The 26,203-nt window shown below is 36.5% G+C and overlaps 1 protein-coding gene across 6 annotated transcripts in view; it reads right to left on the minus strand.

Annotated features, from left to right (window-relative positions):
* ATRNL1 (attractin like 1) overlaps window positions 1–26,203 on the minus strand; it is an 832,634-nt gene that overhangs the window by 659,475 nt on the left and 146,956 nt on the right. For all 6 annotated transcript variants that reach the window (XM_017944361.3, XM_017944358.3, XM_017944357.3 and 3 more), the window contains exons 11-13: window positions 18,093–18,177; window positions 16,376–16,584; window positions 14,944–15,062 (exon numbers count right to left, since the gene is read on the minus strand). In XM_017944361.3, coding sequence (XP_017799850.1) covers window positions 14,944–15,062; window positions 16,376–16,584; window positions 18,093–18,177 — 413 coding nt within the window. The remainder of the gene's footprint in view (window positions 1–14,943; window positions 15,063–16,375; window positions 16,585–18,092; window positions 18,178–26,203) is intronic.

The following is a 26,203-nucleotide window of genomic DNA, read 5'->3' on the forward strand; positions in this document are numbered from 1 at the left end:
CTACACCCTGGAGATTGGCTCTTTTCAAAAGAGACACCAGAGGAAGACTGCCCTTGAACTCAGCTGCAAGGGACTACACTAAGTTCTTCTCTGCAGCAAAACTTCAGGGCCTTGAGCCTGAGCCTTGGATCCACATTTCTCAATTTAAGAGGACCCGTCCAGCCTCGGGCCAGTACACCCACTGGAAACTTCAAGGCAAAATTGACCAGGGACATTTCTCCTCAGAAACAAATGACATCCCAGACATGAACAGCTTTCCCAAGATGACAGATCAAGACTTCTTTCCTTAGTCACCATGAAACTATGGTTCTTTTCCTCTTTTCTCTGTTTTTATTTTTTATGTATACCCAGGAAGATAACATGCTTATTATGATTTCATAATCAATAGCTTTTGCAGGGAAAGTAACTGAATGTTGGATATGTTATGTTGAACCTAAATCCTTAAATGATCTTAGAGATTCTCTGCTTCACCTTCTAACAAATTTCTCTGATGTTCTAAGAGCAATATCTGGTCCTTTGTATAGGGTTAGGCTTTTAGATTCATACATTAGGTTCTTTGTTTAAATCTAAGAGTAGTCAAAACCTATAATGAGGGATTTGCAGTTACATTATGCCAGAAATTGAATAGGATAACCAAAAGAAAGATAATTCAACAGTTTGTCAAGAAATTTATCACCCTAATCCCTTTAATTGTCAAGATCCTTCAACCATGCAATGATTTCATAATGGAGCCTTGGAGAAATATTACTAGTGCTTCTCTACTGTAGCCCCTAACACACACGGCAAGGAACCATCTGTCATGCCTCTCCAGAGTATATTTTTATCTGTATAGGATTTAACAACCAACCATATATATGAGCAACTCCATGTCTCAATAAGTGGAAAATGTCGATTAGGGATTTTAACAGTAATACTGTTAGAATTGTCATGACTATTTCCAATAGCCAACTGGAAATTGAACATTGGTCCACACCTCTTAATTTACACTAAAGAATAAAGAGGAGTTTGCCAGCAAGTCTAAGTATCCATAAATGGGCATCTTTTGGTAGAATGCTCCTTCCCTGGCTTGGCATAAATGTAACGAGACTACGATTAGAAATCTGTCTCAAACATTAGCTACTATAGCAGAAATGGGCTACAGTTGCCCGTCAAACATCTTTAAATTCTCCTGCTACAGTTGTTTTAGATAACATGATTGCTTTGGCCTATCCGTTGACTGATGAGGGAAGAGTGTGTGCAACAGATAACACCTCCTATTGCCCTTGGAAAATTATGTCTGACATGATAGAAAGTCAGTTTTAAGAAATCAACAAACAAGATGATTGATTAAAACACGTAGATTCCTCTTCTGGCTTGTTGTTGATATATTTGATTTTGACCAGTTTGATTCATGGGAGCACCTACTAAGAAGTATACTTCAGTCTCTTAATATTACCCTCCTGATAGTCATTATAAATAGTCTCCTTAGTATGCCATATCCTCTCGATGCCTTTTTTTTTTTTTTTTGAGACAGAGACTCGCACTGTTGCCCAGGCTCAAGTGAAGTGACGTGATCTCAGCTCACTACAAGCTCCACCTCCCAGGTTCACACCATTCTCCTCCCTCAGCCTCCCAAGCAGCTGGGACTACAGGCGCCCACCACCACGCCCGGCTAATTTTTTGTAATTTTAGTAGAGATGGGGTTTCACCATGTTAGCCAAGACAGTCTCAATCTCCTGACCTTGTGACCCGCCCACCTCGGCCTCCCAAAGTGCTGGGATTACAGGCGTGAGCTACCGCGCCTGGGCCCTCTCAAGTCTTAAATGTTCATATGCAGCCATCTGTTATACATCAGATGGTCTCACTATAGTTAAAATAATAAAAACACAAAGATAATATAAAAAAATCATCCAACTGACTTGACATTGGTAATTGTGAATTCCATATTCAGACCAAACAAGTCCATTATGATGGTGACAGAAAGTAGTATTAGTGCCTAAGGTTTGTGGTCAATTTCTCAAAAATGACAGTTGACCAAAAGGGGAGATTGAATTAAATTTGGCCTGATTTAGTATGTAAACAAACTGCAACCTAATTTATGAGTGTATTCTTATAACAGATAGCTTAGTCTCAGCTAATCACAGCAGCTGAGCTTCAGCCAAACACATGCTGCCAACTGATTAGACTATTTCCATACAAGGCAAATGCCTCATCTCACCATGCCCAAACAGGGCAAATGGTGAGCTGTAGCCAATCAAGATGTTCCTAAATGTCACTTCCTTTTTCTGTCTAAAAATACTTCCTGCCCACATTGATAGCTGGAGGTGTCTGAAGCTCTTCTTTCAAAGTGCTGTTTAATTCATGAATCAGTCTTTGATCAAATAAGCTCTGCTAAATTTATTTTGTCTTAAGTTTTTCTTTTAACAAGTTAAATTACTGTTCTTGGAATTGGAATGAATGTTTATTAAAAAATAAAGTGTGTAAATTACATAATTTGAAACAGGCACCATCTAATGAAAACTTTTTCCAGTGAATTCGAAAACAGTCTTCCAATTCAAAAAATAAAATCATGCACAAAGTCATTTCCATTAATGATGACATGAAATGGTTCTCATCTTAATAAAAGTATCACGCAGACCCTTGGGAATGAGGCAGAAATTAAAAGTAGTAAAAGGTAAAGAGATGCTTTATCAAAATCCAATACAATATAAAAAGATAAATGACTGTCACAATAACTCAAACTAATTTTACTTCCACAGACACTAAATGGTTTTGGTTAATTGAGATTTCTTCTGTATATATCTGTCACATTTCCTTCATTGGTCTTCAAAGAATCTGCAAAAGTTTTATTTTATTTCCAAATCTCCATAATATAATCATATTTCAACTAATCCTGGCATTGAGAAATTAAAAGTTAATTTCGAAGTAAGAAAAAAAATAAGACAATATACAAACTTTGATGGTGGTTCCTCACATATACCCAGGTTCAGATAATTGACATATTATCAATACCTATAATAACACCTACCTCATGAAAATTAGATATTAAAATTTTTATAAGAAAAAAAAATACAAAGTATTTAATGCTAAACACTGAGCGCCCACCTCAATCTTTTTGTTTTGTTTTGACTATAGTTATAAACACCTGAGGCCTTCTCATGTAAGGGAGCTAAATATTTGTTTTCACTCAGTAAAGTTCAGAATTAAAATTAAGTTATACCTATCCCATAGATAAAACTTACTGAAGCAATTTTTAACCACTTACAGACTTTAAATGTCATTCACCAAGTATTTATTTATAAGCCACTTCCTTCATAAAATACATTGCCATCACCTCCATTCCAAAGGTGTTAATTTCTATTAGAGCATATTACATTTACTGTAAACTAACAGATAAAAAGTACCCAGATAAAATTTTTATCTTTATTCATCCTAAAACATTACAGAAGATACATTTTTGTAAATTTCAAATCACTTTATGACTTTTTCAACCACTCCAATTTCATTAGAAACAAACTTTCTTATTGTTATTTTTTCTGATTCATAATTTTTTGCTTTCATACAGTATATAAATATTAGCATTATCCTATATAATCATTACAGTATAGTTCTAAACATTCGATAGCTAATTAAAATAATTAAATTTACATGAATTATCAGATAAATAACCTATAAAAATGACACGAGAATGGCTAACATGTTAGAATAAGAAAAAGAATAATAGTTTTATGTGAATCTTTAGAATAACAATGGTAACAGAGTCTCCATCCAAATAACTCTACTGCTCTTCATTAAGAAAAAACTAAGATCAGAGTGGAACTGAAGGAGAGAGAGACATAAAAAAACCCTTCAAAAAAATCAATGAATCCAGGAGCTGGTTTTTTGAAAAGAGCAACAAAACTGATAGACTACTAGCAAGACTAATAAAGAAGAAAAGAGAGAAGAATCAAATAGATGCAATAAAAAATGATAAAGGGGATATCACCACCGACCCCACAGAAATACAAACTACCATCAGAAAATACTTATAAACACCTCTACGCAAATAAACTAGAAAACCAAGAAGACATGGATAAATTCCTGGACACATACAATCTCTCAAGACTAAACCAGGAAGAAGCTGAATCCCTGAATAGACCAATAACAGGCTCTGAAATTGAGGCAATAATTAATAGCCTACCAACCAAAATAAATGTCCAGGACCAGATGGATTCACAGCCGAATTCCACCAGAGGTACAAAGAGGAGCTGGTACCATTCCTTCTGAAACTATTCCAATCAATAGAAAAAGAGGGAATCCTCCCTAACTCATTTTATGAAGCCAACATCATCCTGATACCAAAGCCTGGCAGAGACACACACACAAAAAAGAGAATTATAGACCAATATTCTGATGAACATCAATGCAAAAATCGTCAATAAAATGCTGGCAAACCGAATCCAGCAGCACATCAAAAAGCTTATCCACCATGATCAAGTGGGATTCATCCCTGGGATGCAAGGCTGGTTCAATATACACAAATCAATGAACGTAATCCAGCATATAAACAGAACCAAAGACAAAAACCACACGATTATCCCAATAGATGCAGAAAAGGCCTTTGACAAAATTCAACAGCCCTTCATAATAAAAACTCACAATAAATTCGGTATTGATGGAACATATCTCAATAAGAGCTATTTATGACAACCCACAGTCAATATCACACTGAATGGGCAAAAACTGGAAGCATTCCCATTGAAAACTGACACAAGACAGGGATGCACTCTCTCACCACTCCTATTCAACATAGTGTTGGAAGTTCTGGCCAGGGCAATCAGGCAAGAGAAAGAAATCAAGGGTATTCATTTAGGAAAAGAGGAAGTCAAATTGTCCCTGTTTGCAGATGACATGATTGCATATTTAGAAAACCCCATCGTCTCAGTCCAAAACCTCCTTAGGCTCATAAGCAACTTCAGCAAAGTCTCAGGATACAAAATCAATGTGCAAAAATCACAAGCATTCCTATACACCAATAACAGACAAACAGAGAGCCAAATCATGAGTGAACTCCCATTCATAATTGCTTCAAAAAGAATAAAATACCTAGGAATCCAACTTACAAGGGATGTGAAGGACCACTTCAAGGAGAACTACAAACCACTGCTCAGTGAAATAAAAGAGGATACAAACAAATGGAAGAACATTCCATGCTCATGGACAGGAAGAATCAATATCCTGAAAATGACCATACTGCCCAAAGTAATTTATAGATTCAATGCCATCCCCATTAAGCTACCAATGGCTTTCGTCATATAATTGGAAAAAACTACTTTAAAGTTCATACGGAACCAAAAAAGAGCCCGCATTGCCAAGACAATCCTAAGCCAAAAGAACAAAGCTGGAGGCATTATGCTACCTGACTTCAAACTATAATACAAGGCTACAGTAACCAAAACAGCATGGTGCTGGTACCAAAACAGAGATATAGACCAATGGAACAGAACAGAGTCCTCAGAAATAATACCATACATTTACAACCATCTGATCTTTGACAAACCTGACAAAAAAAAAGAAATGGGGAAAGGATTCCCTATTTAATAAATGGTGCTGGGAAAACTGGCTAGCCATAAGTAGAAAGCTGAAACTGGATCCCTTCCTTACACCTTATACAAAACTTAATTCACGATGGATTAGAGACTTAAATGTTAGACCTAATACCATAAAAACCCTAGAAAACCTAGGCAATACCATTCAGGACATAGGCATAGGCAAGGACTTCATGTCTAAAACACCAAAAGCAATGGCAACAAAAGTCAAAATTGATAAATGGGATCTAATTAAACTAAAGAGCTTCTACACAGCAAAAGAAACTACCATCAGAGTGAACAGGCAACCTACAGAATGGGAGAAAATATTTGCAATCTACTCATCTGACAAAGGGCTAATATCCAGAACCTACAAAGAACTTAAACAAATTTACAAGAAAAAAACAACCCCATCAAAAAGTGGGCAAAGGATATGAACAGACACTTCTCAAAAGAAGATATTCATGCAGCCAACAGATACATGGAAAAATGCTCATCATCACTAGTCATCACAGAAATGCAAATCAAACCCACAATGAGATACCATCTCACACCAGTTAGAATGGCGATCATTAAAAAGTCAGGAAACAACAGGTGCTGGAGAGAATGTGGAGAAATAGGAACACTTTTACACGGTTGGTGGGACTGTAAACTAGTTCAACCATTGTGGGAGACAGTGTGGCGATTTCTCAAGGATCTAGAACTAAAAATACCATTTGACCCAGCCATCCCATTACTGGGTACATACCCAAAGGATTATAAACCATTCTACTATAAAGACACATGCACTTGTATGTTTATTGCGGCACTATTCACAATAGCAAAGACTTGGAACCAACCCAAAAGTCCATCAATGATAGACTGGATTAAGAAAATGTGGCACACATACACCATGGAATACTATGCAGCCATAAAAAGGATGAGTTCGTGTCCTATGTAGGGACATGGATGCAGCTGGAAACCATCATTCTCAGGACACTATCATAAGGATAGAAAACCAAATACCGCATGTTCTCACTCATAGGTGGGAACTGAACAATAAGAACACATGGACACAGGAAGGGGAACATCACACACCGGGGCCTGTTTTGGGGTGGGGCGGGAGGGATAGCATTAGGAGATATACCTAATGTAAATGATGAGTTAATGGATGCAGCACACCAACATGACACTTGCATACATATGTAACAAATCTGCATGTTGTGCACATGTACCCTAGAACATAAAGTATAACAAAAAAAAGGAAAATTATAGTCATTTATTGATACTAAACAAGTACAAAAAATGAAATTATGTTTCAAGCATACATAGAGCCAAGTTAATCAATGGTAAAAGAAAGCTGTTATTCTGAAACATAGCTGGCATTTCTGGCCTAATGAACCAGACACACATTATGAATAGTAACCACTATTCTACTGATCTTCACTCTAATATACTGAGATGTACATTTTAAATGAAAATATGTGAGAATAAAGCACATTGTTTGACCTATATAAAATAGGATATCAATGCACATAATCTAGACTGAAATCCCAAAGACCTCTCTGTATCCATTAACATTTGGTTTCACTTAATCACAAGACATTCTGATAAAACTGTCTAAAGGACACATGACATCAAATTCTAAATTTCAAGTGAGTACCATCTGCTCTCTTATGCTACCTCACCCAATGCTTTCCTTGTTAACACATCATCATCAAAAATAAAATATAAAGCAAAATGCCACTTTATAAATACTTGATAGCAATTTACATAATACAATTTTTAAGAATATCTGTTTTCACTCAGATATGTTGTATTTTCATATGTAAATGTCTGTCATGGATTCAATGTTTGCATCTCCCAAAATTCGTATTTTGAAACCCAATCCCAATGTGATGTTATTAGGAGGTGCAACTTTTGGGAGGTAATTTAATCATAATGGTGGAGTCCTCATATGTGGGATTAACACCATTATAAAGTGCTGAAGACACAAGAGCTCCCCTTCTACCAGGGGAGGAAGCACTGAAAAGACATCTTCTGTGAATCAGAAAGTAGGCCATCACCAGATACCAAATCTACTAGCACCAAGATCTTGGACTTCCCAGCCTCCAGAATGGTAAAGTATGGCAAAATGATAGACAAAACATAAAGTTGGATCAGGCAAAATTTATTGATATAGGCTAAGCAGACATTATACATTTAATGTTACAGGTTGGAGAGTCAGAAAGGGCTCTTCCTGTTAGTTAGCTAAAACGTAGACCAAAAGGTGGCCTACAGTGAATGATTTGGAAATGCTGGATCTACCTTGGTTTAACATAGAAGACATTTAATGGCTTAGGGAGATTGGAATGTTAGAGTGGATTTGTCCTTTAAGATCTGCTCACCCTCCCTGAGAGGATCTAGAAGACACACCTTTCACCAATATTGAAAGGAATAAACTTGGGAGGGGAGCACTGGCATCCTTGAAGAGCTCCATGACTGCTCTTCTCCATATGCCCTGCCTTGCAGTGGGAAGTGCAGCCACTGAATTGGGAAATAGAAATGCAATAGGAATAATTGGATCTAGGTTGGCAGGGGCCAGGTAGTAGCACTCAACTACCAAAGGCAAGGTGGGTGTGGTTACTATGATGAACAGCAGAGTTAAAGCAGCAATTGGAATAGTCTGACTTGCTCACATCTATGGCATTGGTGAGTTGAGCATGAGGTTGTTCCTAGAAGTAAAATATATAGAAATCCTACTAAATTCCTAATAGATTTCTATAAGCAGAAAAGTTCTAAGTAAAGAAAACTCTAACCTGAATCACAAATACAGAGAGTCAGAGTTCTTCAATTAAGTTCCAAAACTGAGCCAGTTTACAGACCCAAAGGCCTTGAATGAAGGGGATGCTGGGTCCCCTGAAGGAAGGACCTCAACATACTACCAAAAAGGTATATTGTTCATCTTTCTCCTTGCCTTTCTCAAAGGGATTTACAGTGTTTACCAGAGTAACTATGCACTGAGGAAAGGGAAATAATCAGTGTCAGTACTAGATGCTGGTTCTGAACTGACATTAATTCCAGGAGACCCAAAACATCACTGTGGGCCACCCGTCAGAGACTTATGACTGCCAGATGATCAGTGGAGTTCAGGTCCCTCTCACAGTGGGCCCACTGGGTCCGCAACCCATCCTGTGGCTATTTCCCAGTTCCAGAATGCATAATTGGAATAGACATACTCAGCAGCTGAAAGAAAACTCACACTGGTTCCTTGACCTGTGGAGTGAAGACAATTATGGAGGGAAAAGCCAAGAAGAAGCCACTAGAACAGCCTCTATGTAGAAAAATGGTAAGCCAAAAGCAATACTCCATTCCTGGAAGGACTGCAAAGATTAGTGCCACCATAAAGGACTTAAAGGATGCAGGGGTGGTAATTCCCACTATATTCCCATGAAATTTGTCTATTTAGTCTATGTAGAAGACAGATGGATCTTGGAGAGTAACAATGAATTATCATAAGCTTAACCAGGTGGTAATACCAATTGTAATTGCCTTATCAGATGTGGTTTCATTGCTTGGGCAATTAACACATTTCCTGGCAACTGGCAAGTAGCTAAACATCTGACAAATGCTTCTTTCTTGAAACTTGTTAGTAAAAATCACTAGAAGCAGTTTGTTTTCAGCTGGCAATGATAACAATACACCTTCACTGCTCTACCTCAGGAGTATACCAACTCTATGCTCCTATGTAATAATTTAGTTCTCAGGCATTTAACTGCCTTTTCACTCCACAAGACATCACACTGATCCATAATATTGAAAACATCACACAGATTGGACCTAGTGAGTAAGATGTAGCAACTAGTCTAGACTTATTGGCAAGATATTTGTGTGTCAGAGGTTGGGAAACAAATTCATCTGAAATTCAGGGACCTTCTAACTCAGTGAAATTTCTAGGGGTCTAGCAGTATGGGGCATGTCAAGATATCCCTTTCAAAGGTGAATGTTAAGTTGTTGCCTCTGGCCCCTCCTATAACCAACAGAAAAAAGAGGGAGAATGTCTAATAGGCCTCTTTGGATTTTGTAGGTAACACATTCCTCATTGGGGTATGTTACTTTGACCCATTTACCAAGTGATCAAAAAAGCTGCTAATTCCAAATAGATCTCAGAATAAGAGAGGGTTCTGCAGGTCCAGACTACTATGCAAGCTCTGCCAGTTGGGCTACATGATCCTGCAGATGCAATGGTGTCTCAAATATCAGTGGCAGACAGGATGCTCTTTGGAGCCTTTGGCAGGCCTCTATAGGAAAATAACAGTGCAGACTCAGGATTTCGTAGCAAAACATCACCATCCTCTGCAGATAACTATTCTCCTTTAACAGAAACAGCTCTTAGCCTGCTACTGGGCATTAATAGAAACTGAATGTTTAACCATGGGCCACCATGGTGATTTCGGCCCATCATGAACTGGGTGTTATCTGACCCACCAACCCATGAGGTTGGGTGTGCACAGTGGCACTCTATCATCAAATAAAAGTGGTATATACATGACCAGGCTCAAGTAGGCCCTGAAGAAGCAACTAAGTTACATGAAAAAGAGGCCCAAATGCCCATAATCCCCACTTCTGCCACAGTGCCTTCTCTCTCCTAGTCTGCACCTATCACTTCATGAAAAGTTCCCTAGATCACTTGACAGAGGAAGAGAAGACTGGTTTCATTTACAGATGGTTCTGCACAATATGCAGCCTCTACCCAAAAACGGACTGCTGAAGCTCTGCTGCCCCTTCCTGGGACCTCCCTGAAGTACAGTAGTGAAAGGAAATCTTCCCAGTGAGCAAAATCAAGCAGTGCACCTCATTGTTCATTCTGTTTGGAAGAAGAAATGGCCAGATGTGCAACTGTGTACAGATTCATGGGCTGTGGCCAATGGTTTGCCTGTATGGTCAGGAACTTGGAAGGAACATGAATGGAAAATTGGTGACAAAAAAAATAATTTGTGGAAAAGGGATGTGGACAGATCTCGCTGAATGGCAAATAAGTGAAGATACTTGTATCCAGTGTAAATGTTCACCAAAAGGTGACATCAGCAAAAGAGTATTTTAATAATCACATGGATAAGATGACCAGTTCTATGGATACCTTCTTCCCTAGCCACCTGTGTCATCACCCAACATCATGGACAAAGTGGCCATGGTGGCAGGGATGGAGATTATGCATGGGCTCAGCAAAATGGACTTCCATCCACCAGGGCCATGACCTTGTGATCATGGCTATGACCACTGCTGAGTACCCAATATGCCAGTAGCAGAAACCAACACTGAGCTCCTGATATGGCGCCATCCCCCTAGGTAATCAGCCAGCTACCTGGAGGCAGGTTAACAGAGCTTCCATCAGGGAAAGGGAAGCATTTGTTTTTACCGAAACAGACATTTATTCTGGCTACAGATTTGCCTTCCTTGCTCACAATGCTTCTGCCAAAACTCCCATCAGTAAACTTACAGAATTATTTTTCTACTATCTTGGTATTCCACACAGCATTGCTTCTGACCAAGGAACTCACATCACAGCACATGAAGGACAGCAGTGGGCCTGTGCTCACTGGTCTTACCATGTTCCCTATAATCATCAAGCAACTTGTTTCACAAAACAGTGGAATGGGCTTTTGATGATTCAGTTACAGTGCCAGCTAAGTAGTAATACCTTGCAAGGCTGAGAGAAGGGTTCTCCAGAAAGCCATATAAGCTCTGAGTCGGCATCCAGTACATGGTGCTCTTTTTCTCACAGCCAGCATTTATGGGACCAAGAATCAAGGGCTGGAAATGGGAGTGGTACTACTCACTATTGTCCCTAGTAATTCATTAGCAAAACTTTTCTTCCTGTTCTTGTGACCTTACTCTTTGCTGACCTAGATGTCTTAATTCTAGAGGAAGGAATTTTTTTTTCCAGAAAACACAACACTGATACCATAGAATTGGAAATTAAGACTGCCACTTGGCCACTTTAGGTTCCTTACACCTCTAAATCAACAGGAGCAAGAGTGAGAGTGGAGGTGGAGATGCCACACACTTTTAAACGACCAGATCTCAAGTGAACCCAGAGCGAGAGTTCACTTATCAACAAGCGGATGACCCAAGCCATTCATGAGGGATCCACTCCTGTGATCCAAACACCTCCCACCAAGCTCCACCTCCAAGACTGGGGATTACATTTCAACATAAATTTGGACAGGGACAAATATCCAAATTATATTACCCTGTGATTGAGATCAGTGGAAAACTACAGCAATCCAATTCAAGCAGGACTACTAATGAAGAATGACCCTTCAAGAATAAAGGTTTGAGTCACCCTAACAGGTAAAAAACCACAAGCAGGTAAGGTGCTTGCTGAAGGTAAAGGAAATACAGAATGGTTAGGTAAGAATATACATATAATCCAGTCTGTCACTGATGGACACTTGGGTTGGTTCCAAGTCTTTGCTATTGTGAATAGTGCCACAATAAACATACGTATGCATGTGTCTTTATAGCAGCATGATTTATAATCCTTTGTGTATATGCCCAGTAATGGGATGGCTGGGTCAAATGGTATTTCTAGTTCTAGATCCTTGAGGAATCGTTGGGGCCTGTCGTGGGGTGGGGGAAGGCGGGAGGGATAGCATTAGGAGATATACCTAACATAAATGACGAGTTAATGGGTGCAGCACACCAACATAGCACATGTACACATATGTAACAAACCTGCACGTTGTGCACATGTACCCTAGAACTTAAAGTATAATTTTAAAAAAGAATATACGTATAAATACTAGCTACAAACACGCAATCGGTTACAGAAATAAGGACTGTAATTGTATTTCCTCCTCATTTTGCTAAGAATACATCTATGTGTGTGTTTGTGTGTGTGTAATATCTTTGTTTTCATTCCCCTCTTATTCCCTCATCATGTAACATAAGATGCTCATATCAGAATTTAAGCACTGTTGATTTTACATCATAGTATTTAAGTTATAGAATATCAAGGAGAGGAGTAAATATCACTCAAGGACTTTACCTCCTTTTCTGGGAAAGAGATTGATGTGTTTTCCAGTTGTACACAGGATACTTGTATCATGTTAGGTAGAATATGACCTAGTTATTATCTTCATTTGAAAATTAAGTATGGTTTATGTAGCTATGTATAGGTGCCAAGTTGACAAAGGGTAGACTTGCAATGGTTAACTTTATGTGTCAACTTTTCCAAGACATGGGGTGGTCACATATTAGGCTAAGCATTATTTCTGGATATGTCTGTGGGAGTTCTGGATAAGACTAAATTGGTAAGCCAGGTAAAGTAAAATGCTCTGCCTATGGTGGGCATCATCTAATCCACTGAGGGCCTGAAAGAACGAAAAAGTAGAGGGAGGAAGAATTTCCTCTCTCTGCCTTTTCTTGCTCTTGGACTGAGACTTACACCATCTGCACTCCTGGTTCTCAAGCCTCCATACGTGGAGTAGAATTTACATAATCAACTTTCCTGGGTCTTCAGTTTGCAGATGGCAGATCCTGGGACTTTTCAACCTTTATAACCACATGAGTCAATTTCTTATAATAAATCTCATTATGTACATACATATTATATATTTATATATTATATATAAACAAATATATATTTATATATCTACAAACTGTGTATATGTGTATATATATAGACAGATTCTGTTTCTCTGAAGAACTGTAATACAAGTCCCTGATTCCCATGTCTTATTTTATTCAACTCCCACTTCTACTAAAATAACTCCCATTAGATGAATATTAGTGGATATCTTAAAATGTAATTTAAATTTGCAAAACATAACCATGTTATATTAATGTTAAAACTCAAATAAAATTGACGTATATCTTGTTATTAAAACAACTTGTATCACTGGAAAGTACACAACAACAGAATATGTATGAAAACAAAAGGGTTCAATCTAATGAGTCAGTAACTGCAAATTTCCCTCCATTTTAAGTTTTGAATATTAGATTAAAATCATAAAACTTACATATTTTGAATTATTAATTAGTGGAGAAATTTTTTTAATTATACAATCAAATTTTTTACTTAGTTTCAACTCCCTTTTCTTTGCCTTTTAGCTCTGCCTGCTATCTTGAAAAACAAATAGATACTTTCATTAATAAAAATTCCAAAAAATAAAAAATAATACATTATATTCAGTTGGAAATATGTATCCACACTATTTATTTTTACTCAAACTATAGGCCCATAGAAGAATCTTTAGGCTGGGTACAGTGCCTCATGCCTGTAATCCCAGCACTTTGGGAGGCTGAGGTGGGCACATCACTTGAGGCCAGGAGTTCAAGACCAGCCTGGCCAACATGGTGAAACCCCGTCTCTAGTAAAATATAAATTAGCCAGGCATGGTGGTGCTTGCCTATAATCCCAGCTACTCAGGAGGCTGAGGCATAAGAATCACTTGAACCCAGGAGGTGGAGGTGGCAGTGAGCCAAGATCATGCCACTGCATTCCAGCCTGGGTGATGGAGCAAGACTCTGTCTCAAAGAAAAAAAAAACAATCTTTAATCCTACTAAATACTACTTTTTTAAATTTTTCCTTTCAATTTGTTGATATCTTCTACAAAACATAGAATGTTTAGATGCAACCACTTAAAATCTTAATTTTTGCTGCTCTTAATCCATTTTCATCTGCCATAAATATTTTATAAGTTTTTTTTTTAATTCTGCAATATATAGAACAGCTCTCCCACAACAAATAAACAAATCATTATAGGGCTTAAAATGTCAATAGTGCTAAAACTCTATTTTAGATGTAAAAGGCCTTTAAAAAATCTTATAAAAATTATAGAATGTTTAGCAGCATCCCTTGCTTCTACCTATTAGATGACAATAGCAGCTCCACATTTGTGACAACCAAAATGTCTCTGTGAAATGTCCCCTGTGAGACAAAATTGCCTCAACTTGAGAACCACTAATGTATAGACAGTTAAAAGAGAAACTACTACTACCAACAGCTCAGGCTAAACTTACACACAAAGTGTGAAAACAAAGCACTAGACCACACGACCACTAATGCATGTCTGACAGGAATCCACTGGGAATTAGTTCAATACCTACCTATATAATCTTATATTCATTAGGACAGAAGATAATATTTACAGTTATAGTCTTTTTTAATATCAGTTTTTAAAAAATGTTCCCAGTCTCATCCATGAAAAGAAGTAAAGTTGATGGATCCAAAATGGAATCTAAACTGACAAATTTGAACAACAAACCAGTCTAACTTTACAATTTACTAAGAAGTGAATGATTCCCTATATACTTTCTAAATGTCTTAATGTGTAAAGTGCGTTTTTTCTACAGTGCTATTAAATGGTAATCTAATGATCATAAAGCAGCAGTGTGTTATAACTACAGCACCATTTACCCATAAATACTGACCATACTACAGTTGCTATTTGCCGAAATGCATTTCTTGTCATCACACCATTGGCACCCATTTGTATTGGCAGTACAGCTGGCACAATCTGCATATCTGTAACATCTGTCATCAGAAGCAGCTATAACACAAATGGGAAACAATACATCAGCACAAAAAAGAAAATCTTACTCTTCTTAATTTACAATATCTATTTAAGAATCATTAAGAATCACTAAGACATTTTTTAACCAAAGAAATGACCTTCAGTTTCAAAGTAAGTTTTCTAAAGATTAAGACAACATTCGTAGTTCAATTGTGTTTACAGGATTTTCGAGACCTTTTACCCCCATTTTAATTATTCAATATACAAGGATCCTACAGTCACTTTAAATTCACACATTTGGGCCAGGTGCGGTAGCTCATGTCTGCAATCCCAGAACTTTGAAAAGCCAAGGCAGGCAGATCACTTGAGGTCAGGAGTTGAAGACAAGCCTGGCCAGCATCACGAGACCCATCTCCACTAAAAATACAAAAATTAGCCAGGCGTGGTGGCACATGCCTGTAATTCCAGCTACTCGGAAAGCTGAGGCAGCAGAATTGCTTAAACCCAGGAGATGGAGTTTGATCACACCACTGCACTCCAGCTTGGTTGACAGAGTGAGACTCTGTCTCAAAAAATAAAATAAATAAATTCACATATTTTAGAGAAGGTCAAAGGATTTACAGACATTTTACTGAACAAAGGGTATTACTATACACACAAAAGAAAACATCATAACAAATACAGTTTATCATCCTTTTTAAAGATATCAAAAGACATCTGAATTAATACACATTAGTAAAACTTAAAAATACATTTATTAATTATAGCCTCAAAAATGTTTAACAACTCCCATCATTTAAAACACCAAACAATATTTATCCAAATAGTTAATTAGCTAACTGATGAATAATTGACTGGTAACTTTTCATAAGTCTCATTTATTTATTCACCATTCTATAAGAAATATAATACCAGAACATTAGTCATGAAATGCTAGAAAATTTTTTACTTTATGGTGTGGTTTAGCAATAATTCAGGAAAAAAAAAATACCACATGGAAAATAAATTATTTCATTTTATTTCTTTAAATCTAACAGTATATCTTAGAAATGATGTATTGGAAAGTATTTTAAAATTATATTGGAAAATTCATATATATGACCATGTCATATATAAAATATTGATATATATATACACTATATATACAGATTTCAAAAATAGAACTAAAAATAGCTAATAAAGATATTAAATTATTAATCACTAGATTCAAACATTAGAACTCCTAATTAGGGTATTATAAATTTTTCATTTCTGTAGCTACTAAAGTAATTCTTATAAGCAGAAGATATTTCTACTTCTGGAGAAGAGAAATTTTGCTGCCAGAGAGAGGAAAAGAAAAAGAAATTTACCTGTTTTAGGAGGGCACTTTGCTCTAACAATATTATTAGTATTCCCAGATTCCCAAGATTCACAGTGATTTTTATTCCAAACACATTTTATCCCTGGACCAGCATTTTTACAAAGTTCTTCATCTCTGAAAGCCTTGCAATTTGGAGGCTTGTATACAAGGATATCATTAAGGAGTACACTAGAAAATCCCCCAAATATATACATGGACCTATTAAAAACAAAACAAGAATCTTAAAGAAACACTGTTAAAAGTCTCTATCTAATGTTATTTATAAAAATAAGCATATATTTAAATATACATTTTATACTATTTTAAGTACTTCTTTAAGATCATATTTCTAGCATACAATATGATATAAAAACACCAGAGGAATTACTATATAATTTCTTGAAGACTTTCCAGACAAAATATGAAATATTCTATAAATCTTAATATATTAAGAAAACACTAAGTCTTCAAAACATGTTTTATTGTTAATACAAGAAAGGAAAAAAAACCAAGGATTATATACAACATCCGTTTGTCAGAAAAATAAGTGTTGTTTTTAATAAGGCAGTAAACAATATTTTTTTAAAAAGATAATAGCTGTACATAGACAAGACACACTTTAGAACTGCTATTTAGAATTATAAATTTTCAATATAGACATAGAATTCTGAAACTAGACACAGAGTTCTTCTTATGGTGTTTCATTCTTTTAAAATAAGAAAACTAAGAGTAAAATAATCAAAAAGATTTTTAAAATTTCAGTCTGGAAAGAGATGCCTAGACAATACTAAATTCTAACCAGTGCCAAAAAAGGTTGAGATGCCCTTAAAATAGCATATTTTTCATGTCAAAAATATTATTAACATAATAAATTGAATCAGTTAAAAAAGGCTTCCAAAATGTATTTTATAATTTAAAAAGGTAAAATAAAAATCAACCAGAGAACCCGAGAGGTTTTATGTTTCACAGTTTTCATTTATTACTGTTTGGACAGCCAATTGATATCAGTTACACAGTTTCATTGTGGTCAAGTCATTCTGTGGCAATAGCGGAGAATTTTTACACATTTAGGATAAGGTAGTAATAAAAATGAGCTTATAAAAAGGTCATTCTGATTTACAAATGTTAAGCTACTAAATGAGCTAGCAGATTGTTACCTGTCACTGGATTCCAAATTACCAAAATTTTGAGACAGAAATACAAAAATTATATTAACTTAAATGGGGAAGGCAATGTAATGACCATCGAGTCCAATTTCTCAATGGATATAAGGATTGTAAGGTCCAGAGAGGTTAAGAGACTTGTCAAATATCACCCATTTCGTAAATGACAGAACTAAAATGAGAATCTAATTTTCTCACTTTCCTTGTTCTCCTTGATAGAAATATGGGGCTAGCCTCTCTATCATTTCAGTTCCGTCTTTTTAAAAGAAGAGTCATTCCTTATCTGATCTCTGGAAAAAGAAAAGAAGGCAGGATGACATAGAAGGGTATCTGATGTTTTATCTCAGCACCTTTCTTTTACCTACTCCTATGTCCCTTAAATATATTAAACAAGAAAGGAAAAAAGATATGATTAACAAATCAAAATGTATTCTATGGTAGAGCAGAGATGCATAAAATCCAATACCACTAAGTACCAATGATAATTTTCAAAAATACCAGAATATGAGGATAGTATGACTGATATCGGTGACCCTCTAAAAATTGGAAATGTGCTTCTTTTACCCATTAATGACTACTGCAGAGTGTCCAAATCTGTTGACGTCTCTATGAAGATTTGGTTTTGGTAGTATTTTCCATTCATCACAAGCTAGAAAAAAGAGAACAGAAAACCAAAAAATGAAATAAAATAATAAACTAAGACAAATAACATAAAAACATCATTGGCCAAATTAAAGATATACTATGCACAAGCAGGAAACCAAAAAAAAAATTCTCACTAATTTTCCATGACCTTCAATTTAGCATAATTACTCAACTAGCACTATTCCTTAAATAAAAATAACTCTTGCCAAGAATTCCCATAAATAATTTTAAGCATATGAGAATAAGAAAATGAAAGGAATGAACGTAGAGGTATTTTATATTGGAAGATAATTTCGAAGACATATCTTTATTAAATATACCAGGTAAAACTTATGAATGTCAGTATAGGGCACGCCTATTTGAAAGTTTAATACTGAATCAAATATTACATGTATGCATACAAAAGTAAATGGCATATATAATGTCCGCTGAAAGAATACCTAAAAATATAATCATCAGGATAAAACATTTAAATCACTTTAATGATTTGATATTTCAAAAGAAAAGCTTTTTTATGTAGAAGGGAATTATTTTAACTGCAAAATTTCTAGATAAAAAATGAAAATCATAAATAATCTATGAACTATATAAAAACTATGGAAAGTGGTTAAGAAAAATGTGTATTTCAATATAAACTCAAAATTGACATATATACTAACATAAATTTGAGATTTAAAATAATTCATCATTCAATGACTAGTAACATTGTCAATACAGTGTTTTAGATTTCACCTTCTTAGAAATGTCATATCTATAAAGACATGCCTTGGTATTTCATAAAAGCATATAGATATAACAAGATATTTTAAAACAAATTAATTTTGTTTAGGTAAAAGCCTTTATGGAACAAGAAAATAATCTTAAGTATAGTTAGTTGTAAAAGTTAAAGTAATGAATTACTTGTTTTCTTATTTAAGTAATTATATCTATAACAATAATAAAATAAATTTGGTTTCAAGTCAATATTTTAATAATGAATATCAAAAAGTTATAAAAACCAAAACTGTAAGTTTAGAAAATGATGTTGAAAGACTGAGAACAATAAAATACATGTTGACTTGTATATGCTAAAGTATACTCCAGGAAACACAAATCTCCCCCGAAAAAGTGTATTCATTTAGTTTGTATAATCTGTCTTTTAAGTCCACAAGGTATATCTGCCTATTAAATACTCTCTAAACAGAGAGCGTAAAGGTACAAAACCTAACCTAACTTTATGTAACAGTGTTTTCCCAATGTGTTGTCCAAAGGAGCACTTTTCACATAATGCCTATTAAGATCCTCAAGAGTCAATGCTCTGAAGATCACATTTTAGAAAATATTATTATAGAGGCCTATGATAAAGAATAACAGACTGCCAATTTTACATGTTAGAGTTTATTTAAGAAATGTACATTATATGTGTGTAGTACTGTTAGGTTGGTGCAAAAGAAATTATATAAAGTATAAATTGTATACTTGTATATATAAAGTATATATAAAAGTTTCAAAGTGTTTTCATCTGCATATCTTAAAATGCTCTTTATAAGAATCCAGTGAAATTGATTAAGCAGGTATTACCCTATGTTAGAAATGAAGAATCAGACCTATGGGAATGTAAATAACTTGTATGAGGTCCATTTGATTAATGGATCATATAGTAATTCTGTGTGTAATTTTTTAAGAAACTGTCGTTCTGTTTTCCATAGTAGCTGGATCATTTTACATTTTTACCAGTAATGCAAAAGGAACAAAAATGTCTCCATGTCCTCGTCAACCCTTGTTATTTTCTGGTTTTTGTATCATAGCCATCCTAATGAGTAAGAATAAGTATACCACTGTGGTTTTGACTCGCATTCCCTAATGATTAGTGATGTTGAGCATCTTTCCATGTGCTTATTGGACATTTGTATATCTTTGGAGAAATGTCAATTACACAGCTCATTTAAATTTATAGATATTAAGTGGTACTGTGCAATCATTGTAACCATGTTAGATTTTTCCATGTTATGACTATATGAAATATTCACCCATTAAACTGTAAATGATTAGCCTTTTTTAAGATTTTTTCCTATTACAGGTCATGTTGGTATATTCACTGTTATATGTATCTTGTGCATATTTTGAAGGTTTCTCCAGATTTCCAAGAGGTATAAGAAAAGACACAACTTCGATTTTACTAGATTTTCCCAGTTTGCTCCCCAAAGTACTTGTGTTGACCCACATTAGCAGTGTACAACAGTTCCTCTTGTTTTATGTTCTCTACAACATGTAGCTCTATCAGACTATAAACTTTTACCAATCTGATAAATGTCTTGATTTTGCATTTTTCCAGTTACTGGTGAGTCAACTGATTTTCACATGTATAGGTTACTTGTTTTAGTCTTCTATGAAATCATTGCTCAAGACTTGCACATTTTTCTATTTGCTTTTTGTCTTTTTCTTAATAATTTAAAGAATTATTGATTAAATACTCTGGATACTAATCCTTTGCTGGCTATATGTATTACCATTTATTCTTCCATGCTACAGCATCTTTTTTTCACTTAGTTTATGAAATCTTGTTTTACAGAAAGTTGGTCTTACTTTTAGGTTACCTAAAGATCTGTGCTTGTTTATTCAGTAAACTGAGATTTTAAAAATAATCTCTAACTTTCTAGTAAAGGTTTTCAGTTGGCTTTTACTATTTTGGTCTTCAATCTTTTTGGAACTTATTTTTGTATACCTGGTAAGCATCAAACTTAATTTTTCCCATATATCATATTTTCCAGATGGAAAATTTCCAAGTATATGTCCATGCACTAATTTTCCCAATTTTTAAACATTTATCTTTGACCCACTAACTTGTGCATCATTTAATTTCTGTACTGTTATAGTTTGCTTTTATTATTTTTAAATATATACATATGTGAAGCTCAAACGTCCAATATTTCTACAAGGCTTATCAAAAAAAAAAAAAATCCACTGCCCCCTATCTTCCCAAAGCATATTCCAGAATCACAGAGGTAAGCTCTTTTAATTCTAAATAAATAGCTAGAAAGAGTTTGTTTTTGTTTTTTTGTATTTTCATCTGTCCTAAACAGCATGCCTCGTTCCCAGTTTCAGATAATATGTCTGACTTCCTTCTTCAGATGGTGAAGCTCTTACATAGACTTACACACACATACTTTCTCTCCCTCCATTCTTTATACCTTTATAATTTTTTAGAGCAATATTCAGTTTCTTAATTGTTTTTTGGAGATGGGGTCTTGCCATATTGCCTAGGCTGGTCTAAATTAATTCCTGGTCTCAAGCAATCCTCCTGCCTCAGCCTCCAGAGTTTCTGAATTACAGGTGCACACCACCGCACTTAGCTAAAGTTCAGTTTTTACTATTTCTGATAGTATATATCTGTGATATTATTTACAGATAAGCCAGGTAGGATAATACATTTTTATTCTTAAATAACTTCAAACTATACTACACGCTACCTGACTTCAAACTATACTACAAGGCTACAGTAACCAAAACAGCATGGTGCTGGTACCAAAACAGAGATATAGACCAATGGAAAAGAAAAGAGGCCTCAGAAATAACACAAAACGTCTACAACCATCTGATCTTTGACAAACCTGACAAAAACAAGAAATGAGGAAAGGATTCCCTATTTAACAAATGGTGCAGGCAAAACTAGTTAGCCATATGTAAAAAGCTGAAACTGGATCCCTTCCTTACACCTTATACAAAAATTGATTCAAGATGGATTAAAGACTTAAATGTTAGACCTAAAACGAAGAAACCCTTGGCAATACCATTCAGGACATAGGCATGGGCAAGGACTTCATGACTAAAACACCAAAGCAATGGCAACAAAAGTCAAAATAGACAAACGGGATCTAATTAAACTAAAGAGCTTCTGCACAGCAAAAGAAACTACCATCAGAGTGAACAGGCAACCTACAGAATGGGAGAAAATTTTTGCAATCTACCCATCTGACAAAGGACTAATATACAGAATTTACAAAGAACTCAAACAAATTTACAAGAAAACAGCAACCCCATCAAAAAGTGGGCAAAGGATATGAACAGACACTTCCCAAAAGAAGACATTTATGCAGCCAACAGACACAAGAAAAAATGCTCATCAACACTGGTCATCAGAGAAATGCAAATCAAAAACACAATGAGATAACATCTCATGCTAGTTAGAATGGCAATCATTAAAAAGTCAGGAAACAACAGATGCTGGAGAGGATGTGGAGAAATAGAAATGCTTTTACACTATTGGTGGGAGTATAAATTAGTTCAACCATTGTGGAAGACAGTGTGGTGATTCCTCAAGGATCTAGAACTAGAATTACCATTTGACCCAGCCATTCCATTACTGGGTATACACCCAAAGGATTAGAAATCATGCTGCTATAAAGACACATGCACACGTATGTTTATTGTGGCATTATTCACAATAGCAAAGACTTGGAAACAACCCAAAAGTCCATCAATGATAGACTGGATTAAGAAAATGTGGCACATATGTACCATGGAATACTATGCAGCCAGAAAAAGGATGAGTTCATGTCCTTTGCAGGGCCATGGATGAAGCTGGAAACCATCATTCTCAGGACACTATCACAAAGACAGAAAACCAAACACTGCATGTTCGCACTCATAGGTGGGAATTGAACAATGAGATCACTTGGACACAGGGCGGGGAACATCACACACCAGGGCCCATTGTTGGGTGGAGGGCTGGGGAAGGGATAGCATTAGGAGAAATACCTAATGTAAATGATGAGGTAATGGGTGCAGCAAACCAATATGGCACATGTATACCTATGCATCAAACTTGCACATTGTGCACATGTACCTAGAACTTAAGGTATAATAATTAAAAAAAAAAAAAACTCCCCTGCCAACCAATGATGATCATGTATAATAGGTGGAAAATAAATTTTTATTCGGTGTTAATCATCTGAAGTTTGGATATTTCTGGTAGACATGGATATATGCTGCCCAGATCATCATTCAAAAAAACAAATTTGTTGTCTGGGTTGCTAGTAGTGCTGTCAGTGAATAGTCAGTTGCAAGCTACCTCACAAACTGCCTGAGGAACACAGGCCCACTTCGCTCAAGGGCACACCCTTCTTAGAATGACCCATATCCAACGACTGATAAATGTGGTGGTAAAAAGGCCTGGCCATTCCAGCCCAACATGGGAGAAGTATGACCAATTATTTTGCCTTCAGTCAATCCTTACAGGGTTGACTGAGGTTATCTGTCCACATCACAACTCAGCTTCTCCCTTTGTCCAATTCTGCTTCATCCCCCTACCTCTTGCAAAGGCATTGATTGTAAGGGTACTCCCAATTAACATCATGAATACTAAACTCTACCTCAGAGTCTGCTTTCCAGAGGACTCAAACTCTGACTTGTTTCAGGAATGGTATAAGAAAGTAAGAAATAAGTTGGAGTTTGAGAGCTGGATCATACATTGCCAGGCTAGCAATGAAAAACTCATCATTGGTGGTAGGTGGAGCACAGACAGCTCTTGGCACAAAGTGGCCATCAAACAACTGCAAAAACTTAAACTAGTGGTAAATTAGGACGGCATACCAATAGAAGGGAATAGTGTAGCAGGAGGAAGTACTAGATGCTTGAAAAACATGAGGAACGGTAACTATTAAGATATTAGAATTGCATGTCTACTGCTTAGCCCCAGTGTGCTCTAAAAAAAGATAATGAAAGGCTGATAAAGCCAGAGGGTCTCCTCAGTACCATATAAAAAGACTGCCAATTATAGAAGATCTGCCAATTAAAGAAGGTCAAGCCCCAGAAGAAAAAGGACTCTGACACACAAAATGGGAGTATCAGAAGTTGATGCTCCTTAAAATCTCCCCAAATTTTGAATTCTCAGATTTTCCTGAATCATCTGACACTGCAGAAATGATCCACCCTATCCTCCTAAAACACAGATAGCACTCTGCCTTTGCTTAAACACCATGTAGAGGTTACTCTCCAGCAAGACCAGTGGCCCAGGTCAGGATCTGCTCACATCTTCAGTACTGGCCAGAGGGCCTATAACTTGGGTTGGGTATCAACATAACTCATCCAGGTACATGTTGGGACTGCTAAGGAAAGAAAGAGAATATACCACCAAAGAATCTGTAAGACCTTCGCCGGTCGCAGTGGCTCACGCCTGTAATCCCAGCACTTTGGGAGGCAGAGGTGGGCGGATCACAAGGTCAAGAGTTCAAGACCAGCCTGGCCAACATAGTGAAACCCCTGTCTCTACTAAAAGTACAAAAAAATTAGCCGGGTGTGGTGGCAGGTGCCTGTAATCCCAGCTACTCAGGAGGCTGAGGCAGGAGAATTGCTTGAACCTAGGAGACGGAGGTTGCAGTGAGCTGAGGTCACACTACTGCACTCCAGCCTGGGTGACAGAGCAAGACTCTTGTCTCAAAAAAAAAACAAAAACAAAACAAAACAAACAAACAAAAAAAACCTAGACAGATAGACAGTACATGTTGGAAGGAGGTGGGAGAGTACAGGTGGTATGAGGTTCAGAGGGGAGCCTGATCAAGCAGGCCAGAACCTTATCATTGGATTAGGGAGAGTTTATTGATTTGAAAGCCTTCTCCCAAGATGCTGGATTTACCTTTCTGACAAGGATGCCACAAGAGGTGATGTTAACTTGCTGTCTGGATGAGTCCTAGAAACATGTAAAACATGAAAAATATACCCCATGCTAAGTAAGGTCAAAATGCCGGAACTGCCATAGCAAACAGTAAAGGCAGTGATTAAAAGTCTAAAAATGTGCACATGCTGAAACCAATATACATTGTAATGCCAGAAAACCCACCAGGCCATTTTATCTACGGAAAGGGCCAGATGATATGACAATTACCAAAGCCATGAAGAATATGATGGTGGGAGAGACACTAAGTAGCATCACTAAGAATTTCGTGGGTCTCCTCCATAGACCAAAGCTGATGGTAAGAGAAACTGTAACAGAACTGAGCCCAATGATGGGAAACAACAGGACAACAGAGGCCAGCTGGTAACACTGAAGTAACCGAAGCCAGTGCAAGTAGAGGGCAATTATTGTAATGAGCAGCAAGGTCAAAAGTGTCAATCAAGGGAATTAACTTATAAAGAATTATAGAGATATTTAACAGAACATAGTATCCCTAGAGGCAAAACAGATAGTCAACAAGGGTATTCCCAACTTACATTATCAAAAGAAAACAAGGGCCGGGCGCGGTGGCTCAAGCCTGTAATCCCAGCACTTTGGGAGGCCGAGACGGGCAGATCACGAGGTCAGAAGATCGAGACCATCCTGGCTAACACGGTGAAACCCCGTCTCTACTAAAAAATACAAAAAACTAGCCGGGCGAGGTGGCGGGCGCCTGTAGTCCCAGCTACTGGAGAGGCTGAGGCAGGAGAATGGCGTAAACCCGGGAGGCGGGGCTTGCAGTGAGCTGAGATCCGGCCACTGCACTCCAGCAGCGGCGACAGTCTCAAAAAAAAAAAAAGAAAGAAAACAAGGATGGATGATCAGGAGGCTAATTGTAGATGCTGCAATTAAAAAGTCACAATGCATTGCTCAATTTCTGGACATGAGCCATTTTGGAAATCCAGAGATGATAAATTTTAAATTCTGGGGTGCAGGAAGAAGGACTCTGAAATACCACAGCAAGTGTATGTGTTATTAATTTCCCCAGCTATTCCTCAAAAACATCCATAATAATCTTTTTGGTTAAACTGTAGTCTAGAAAGAAAGGCATCACAAACATTTCAAGTACTATTGAACACAGAGTCTGAGTTGACACTGACACCTGCAGATACAAAGTATCATTATTTCCTCTTTTTATAGTAAGGATATATGGGGATGAGGAAACAAAAGGAATCCTGGACAAGGTCCAGCTCAAAATGGGTCCACTGGGTCAGAGACTCACCCAGTGATCATGTCTTCAGTCGCTGGATATAGAATTGGAATAAACAGACTTAGTAAATGGCACAACACCTACCATATTTGGTCCTTCGTTATCACAGTGGAGGCCTCTGGGAGCTTT

Source organism: Papio anubis, chromosome 11 (assembly GCF_008728515.1).
Source record: "Papio anubis isolate 15944 chromosome 11, Panubis1.0, whole genome shotgun sequence".
Lineage (NCBI taxonomy): Eukaryota > Metazoa > Chordata > Mammalia > Primates > Cercopithecidae > Papio > Papio anubis.